The 7,057-nt window shown below is 43.4% G+C and overlaps 1 protein-coding gene across 1 annotated transcript; it reads left to right on the forward strand.

Moving 5' to 3' along the window:
- Nucleotides 1-1,938: 1,938 nt before the first annotated feature.
- Nucleotides 1,939-3,450, forward strand: LOC141075432 (P2Y purinoceptor 4-like). The gene has a single exon (XM_073562473.1). The coding sequence runs from the start codon at nucleotides 2,050-2,052 to the stop codon at nucleotides 3,124-3,126; it is 1,077 nt and encodes a 358-aa protein (XP_073418574.1). The 5' UTR covers nucleotides 1,939-2,049; the 3' UTR covers nucleotides 3,127-3,450.
- The last annotated feature ends 3,607 nt before the right edge of the window (nucleotides 3,451-7,057 follow it).

Here is a 7,057-nt window from a genome sequence, read left to right on the forward strand (position 1 = left end):
GGAATAGGGTTCCTCTGCTTAATGGGTTTTCTTTTCCAAATTTACCCTAATTCTTCTGAATCTCGCTGATAACAGACACGTTCATTGCCCACATTACAGGGTGATTACCATTTACGTAGTAGAAGCTAAACACATTGTAAGACGATAGATCACTTTAATGATCCATTTGTTCCCATAGATGCACAGATTATTTGTGCCAACGCTTGGCATCAATCTTTCTGTCTGAGTCATCTCTATCTTCTGGTCAATTGTTACGCTTTTTTTATTTTATTAAATGCCATCCTTCTTGTCTCTCCGGCACCAAGGAGATCAATCCATAAAACTTTTAACTCACCACGATGCTGGTCGTTGGAGGATTTTAGGTATCGGGGTAAATAATCTGCGATCTGCACACAATATACAGGGATTGACTATACCTGATACCAAGAAAATAGGTGGGGGGGTATAGAAGGGTCATGGTGGCCGCAGCTTTGTTACACATTAAGAGGAATTAATGAAGTGGAAATGCTGACAAAGGAAGAAGCACAGTGTTTAACGGAGACAAATATGTGTTTTGGTACTATGTGCGTATGTCAAGGCGTGGTTTCCGTGTTCAGGGGTAAAAGATTGCATGTTGTTATGTTGGGGTCCTAGCTGGACCTATATTATTATATGGTGAACAGCCAACACTCCCTAAAGAGGTTGACTACTCTCACCCACGTGCTCATCCAGGACCCACAATGGGAGGTCCTCCATGTGAACCAGCTAAGGCCAAGACACACATTTCGCAGCTGGATTACCACTAGGACTTTCATTGAGTTCTATGGTTAACATATGAAAAGTAGCGTGACACCTGACAACCATGTAATGGTCAGGATTAGTGATGAGTGTAAGTACTCGTTACTCAAGCTTGCCCAGAGTGCTCGGGTATGCATCAAGTATCGCGGGTGCTGACAGGTTCGAGGTCCTGTTCCCGCATGTTTCAAGCTTGTTAGACAGCCACAAAACATGCGGGGAGTGACTGTGTTTGTCATGTTTCGTGGCTGTCTAACAAGCTCGAAACATGCGGCCGCGAGGTCTCAAACGTGTCACTCGAGCACCCGCGATACATGGTGCATACCCGAGCATTCTAGGGAAACTAAACAGCACCTGTGCTCATCACTGGTCAAGATGATTTGGTTTTCTCCAGTTTTAGGACGTATCCATGATATACCGAGATTTCAGGGAATTCCGAAGTGAAATCCTCATCAAATCCGCTAACAATCTGTATCCAAATGCAACAGACTTTTGCCCAGACCATAGAAAAAAAAATCCAAAAGAAGAAGTAGCATGCTACTTATATTTGATGATTCCACTTGGAAAAGCCATCAGTTTACCCCGACGTAAATTAACCTTATTGAAAGTGGTTAAAGGGTATCTGTCAGAAAGTTTTTTCTCTATGTAATCTGAGAGTGACACAATATAGGGGAAGAGAGCTTGATTCCAGCTAGGTTATATACTAGGCTGTGTTTTAAAATCAGTGTTTTATCAGCAGGAGGTTATCCCTTGAGGACAACTGGCCTCGTGCCTCCTAGTCCAACCCCACCACTGATTAGCAGCTTTCTGTCAGCATACAGTGTACACAGAAATCAGCCAATCGGTGGTGTGGGAGGAGCTTTAAACAACTCAGCATTCTGAGCTCTGCTAGATCCGATGCAGAGAAAACTGTGACTATCACAACCGTTGCACCCAGTACGTAATTGACACATCGCTGGAATCAGGGTCTCTGTTCCTTCATCATGCTGCTGTCATATTACTTAACAAAAACCTGTGGCAGATTCCTTCCAATCTTTAGCTCTGTGATAAACATTGAAGCACAAACAAATCCAACATGTATAAATGTTTCCAAAAATACATAGAATGGGTATTGGAAAGAAAGGAATTTAGGGGCAAATGTGTATTTAGTACACGCAATAATTTTGTCTATTTTATTTTCCTTCCATCCCCATCTTTCTATCTCTCCAGACTTTCCTCAGGTCTTCAACACAGTGATGCTGGGACCTCCATAACCTTGTAAACACCCGATCCAGCATGCCCTCCTCTTCCTTCACCCCTTTTCTGAACTCCTCAGCTCCCACCTCATCCTCATCGCCAGGTTCATCATGCCAACTGGATGAGTCCTACAAGCACATCTTCCTGCCCACCTGCTACATCATCACCTTTCTGCTCAGCTTGGCTTTGAACTCCATTGTGCTCACGCGCTGCCTACGCCGACCTTGGAATCCATCTTTGGTTTATATGTTCAACCTGGCACTCAGCGACCTCATGTACAGCTTGTCCTTGCCCTTCCTTATTGCCAGTTACATCTCTCAGGACCGATGGTTGTTTGGAGACCCCATGTGTCGTCTGGTTCGGTTCCTTTTCTACTTCAACCTTTATTGCAGCATCTTCTTCTTGACGTGTATCTCGTTCCACCGATACCTTGGCATCTGCCATCCTATGCGTTCCATGAGGCTGGAGACTATGCGTTGGGTGAGGGCAACCATCCTACTGGTATGGGCCATGGTGTTCGCAATGACCTCCCCTATACTTCTATTTGCCCGGACCGGCCCTCTCGAAGGTCCAGAAGATGTAGTGACTTGTTGGGATGATGCCCTAGATGTGGATCTTCATCGTTACATGCCATATGGACTTTTTCTACATGCAGCAGGTTTCTTCTTGCCCTTTTCGCTGACTGCCTGGTGTTACTCAAGAGTGGTACGTACTCTGTGCCGAACTCTCCGTGGAGGTGTTGTACCGGGGCCAGTACCAGGTGTGACCCAGAGACGCAAGTCTATCCGGACCATTGTCACCATCACCCTGCTGTTTGCTCTTTGTTTCCTGCCTTTCCATGTCACCCGTACTATTTTTTTGACGATGAGGGCTGGTGGCGCAGCTTTAGGTGGATGTCGTGCCTTGGGAGTAGTGGCAGTCTGCTATAAAGTAACCCGGCCTCTTGCCAGTGCCAATTCTTTTCTCAATGCCCTGTTGTATTTTTTGACCAAAGAGCCTTGTGGTCGGGGCCTGAGGAGCAAGAAAGAGAGAGATCAAATGGGTAAGGGCGACAAAAAGAAGCCTACCAAGAATGGACAACCTTGGAGTAATTTTTACCCACAATTGCCAAGATAATTTTGGAAATGATGGAAAGAAGTAACTTTTTTCTTTAAAGGTGGTGAACATTACAAAACCTAATTCTGGGTCCTTGAGTCACTTCTTGTTCATGTCTTGGAAATCTGGGTGACAACTAATATGATTGTCCATGCAGTTGTCATAATGGTTGTTTACTGTGTTGTCCTAAGATGGAATGTGCCAGGGGTGTGGTAATGGGGGTTGCAGCCACCCCTGAACTCTATAGAGTCATAGCATACACTTTAGGAGTGTGCCAAAGATGAGAAAACTCCAATATCTGTTCTGGCGGCCATTGATTTTTTAGACAAGATGCCCAAAGAAATTTCAAAGACAAAAACTCAAAGAATTATTTACTGGAGATTTTTTTGTTGGGTGGGGGATGTTGTTAAATATATTATTCTATTTATCACAATTGGCTGAAGACATGCAAACATATATCTGGCACAGATGGAAAAGTGATAGTAATGTAAATGACACAGTGCAGCCTGTAACTTTTGTACAAACTCTACAAAACTTTGCTCTACAAAGGACTGACGTTATTTCATATACTAAGAAAAGGACAAAAATATATATTTTTTGATGACAAATCTATGCTCCCATATACGTGGGACACAACATTCTGCTACTTTAGGCTCCTGTATTTTTCTTTACAATTTGGGCACTAGGTGGCACTTTTGTCATTTGTATTTAAGAAATGCAAAAACACAGGGAAATAGGATTCTCTGTGATGGACTGTTTGTGTTTTATTAAATAAATATCTTACTGGCTGTATGTATGAATAAGGGATAACTCCGATATATATCGATCAGGCAACTATGTCAGTCTGATTATCTGTTGTACCATATATTATAGGTGATGTCTGCGCTACTCCATTACTGATCCATCATTGATCTGGTGTTATTTCTAATCATTCCTTCCTTGATATTATGGTATGTATTTGTATATAGCAGTCTATCACAGAAATCACAGCTACAGTGTAAAGCATTGGGATAAATAGGTCAGCCTCATTTAATACAAAAAGTTGGTTTTAGACTAAGTCAGATGCCAATATTGCCTATTGGCATCTGACTTAGTCTAAATCTAATGCAGCTAATCTGGAGTCAGTGTTCATAGCTGTTCCACAATGTAATGAATGCAGATACATTCTGTATGCGGGGTCATTAATGGACCTTAGTCTTGAGTGCTGTGTTTTTAAAGGGGATTTGCTGCCACAATTCTCAATTCAAACTGTAAACATTAGAAAATTTATCTCTTAGATCTGATATTGATGCTATGTTTACTTAAAAAAACAATTCGCAATGACTAAAATCCTGAATGAAAGTTTAACTCAGTCTCTGCCCACCTTGCCTGACTGACAGCTCCTCATTGTCCCTCATCCCTGCTGCTCAATCTCTGCCCACCTTGCCTGACTGACAGCTCCTCATTGTCCCTCATCCCTGCTGCTCAATCACTGCCCACCTTGCCTGACTGACAGCTCCTCATTGTCCCTCATCCCTGCTGCTCAATCTCTGCCCACCTTGCCTGACTGACAGCTCCTCATTGTCCCTCATCCCTGCTGCTCAATCACTGCCCACCTTGCCTGACTGACAGCTCCTCATTGTCCCTCCTCCCTGCTAATCAATATCTGCCCACCGTGCCTGACTGACAGCTCCTCAGTGTCCCTCCTCCCTGCTGCTCATTGTCTGCCTACCTTGCCTGACTGACAGTTCCTCAGTGTCCCTCCTACATGCTGTTCAATCTCTGCCTACCTTGCCTGACTGACAGCTCCTCCTCAGTGTCCCTCCTCCCTGCTGCTCAATCTCTGCCTACATCATTATCAATCCCTCAGTGTCCCTCCTTAATGATACTGAATCTCTGTCCACCTAGCCGAACTGACAACTTCTCATTCTCTCTCCCCTATGCTGCTAAATCTCTTTCTACTTAGGCTGATTGTCAGCACCTCAGTACCCCTTCCCCATTAGACTGCTGGATCTATGTCCACCTATTATGATAGCTAGCTCCTCGGTGTCCCTCCTACATGCTGCTGTGAATCTCTGTCTGCTTAGTCTGATTAACTGTTCTTATATGTCCTCTCCACTCTGCTGTCATTGAATATCTGCCCACTTAGCTTTATTGACAGCACAACAGTGTCCCTCCACCCTGCTGCTGAACTTTTGTCTATTTAGACTGATTAACAACACCTCACTGTTTCTTCACCTGATTGAAAGCTCCTCAGTGTCTCCCCTCCCTGCTAATTCTTTATCCACCTGCCTTGTTTGATAGCACCTCAGTGTCTCCCCTCCCTGCTGAATTTCCATCCACCTGCCTTGATTGATAGCTCCTCATTGTCTCCCCTCCCTGCTGAATGTTCATCCACCTGCCTCGATTGATAGCTCCTCAGTGTCTCCCCTCCCTGCTGAATATTCATCCACCTGCCTTGATTGATAGCTCCTCAGTGTCTCCCCTCCCTGCTGAATCCTTATCCACATAGCCTGATTAATAGCTAATTCAGTGTCTCTACTACCTGATGCTGAATCTCTAGCCTGATTGACAGTTCCTCGGTGCCCAAATTGCTGATGAATCTCCAACCACTTCAACTCATTGTCAGCTCCTCAGTGTTCCTCCTCCCTGCTGCTGGATCTCTACCCACCTTGCTTAATTGATAGCTCCTGCTTGTTGACAAATTTCTGCTGATTAACGGAACCTCAGTGACCCTACACCTGTCTTTTAGCCTGATTGACAGCTCCTCATTGTCCCATTCTCTACTGTTACTAAATTTCTTTCCACTTACTTTGTCATCTCCTCTGTGTCCCTCCTCCCTGCTGCTGCTTATTCTCCGCCAACCTTGATCGATAGCTCCTTAGTGTCTTTTCCCTGCTGCTGAATCTTTGCCCACCTTGTCTGATTTCTGCCCATCTGTCATGATTGCCAGGTCCTCAGTCTTTCCTGCTGCTGAACCTCTGTCAGCTCCTCAGTGTCTATCCACTCCGCTGCTGCTGAATCAGTGTCCTTTCTGTCTGATCAACAGCTCCTCAGTGCCCCTCCTCTCTGCTGCAGCAGAATTTTCTCCCATCCAGTCTTATTGACAGATCCATATTGTTAATCCTTTCTGCTTCTGCTGCTGAACCTTTCTTCCATCTATCCACATTGAGAGCTTTTCAGTGACCCTCCTGCTGCTGAGATCTCACACTGCTAAGTACAAGCTGCTAAATACAAGCTGTGCAAGGAAGGCTTCACATTTATTAAGACATTGTGCATTCCAGTCTTAATTAAGGGCTTCATGGAGTATGATGTGCTGAACTTATTAAAAAAATGCACGCCACTTAATGAATTTGGCGCACCTTCTGTGGAGTGCACCATGCCAGAAATGTTACTCCGGTTAGGGACAGTAGTAGCATTTCTGCTGTAAAAAAAATGCCTGAATTTTACAAGTGGGCATAGTCTCATTCATTATTGCCCTGTGACATTCTTATGTAGATTTTCAAAATAAGTACACCAGCCTCACCAAGTCCTCACATGTCTATTTAATATTGTGCGCAATTAGTATTGTTAAATATGGTGCCAGATCCTTTATGTGGCCGTCAAGAAGAATCGCTACAAGGCACCACCGATTTATTCTCATCTCTTGGGAAACACATCTTGGGAAAATAATTGAGCAAAAGAAAAAAATTCATAATAATAAAAAATAAAATACGATACCTGGCCTTCAACACAGTGACCTCACGTGGGCAGATTTTAAAGAAAGTGTCATATAATATTGTAAAGAAAAAAATCTATTTTAGGGTTTTATATTTTATATAAATTCATTTTATTGCATTTCTTTTGCTGTATTTGAGCAAAAATAATTTAACTATTTATAAAAAAAAACAATTTTTAGTTTTTTTTTTCAAACAGTAAAAGGTCTGTATTGCAAGAAAAAAAACCAAAGCAACTGGTAAGAAAGAAAACGAAA

This window comes from Dendrobates tinctorius, unplaced genomic scaffold, assembly GCF_039654945.1.
Source record: "Dendrobates tinctorius isolate UK_male_01 unplaced genomic scaffold, ASM3965494v1 ptg000351l, whole genome shotgun sequence".
In the NCBI taxonomy this organism is placed as follows: domain Eukaryota; kingdom Metazoa; phylum Chordata; class Amphibia; order Anura; family Dendrobatidae; genus Dendrobates; species Dendrobates tinctorius.

Excerpts from the sequence above, each read along its gene's own strand:
- LOC141075432 (XM_073562473.1), top strand. The coding sequence starts at position 2,050 with ATGCCCTCCTCTTCCTTCACCCCTTTTCTGAACTCCTCAGCTCCCACC.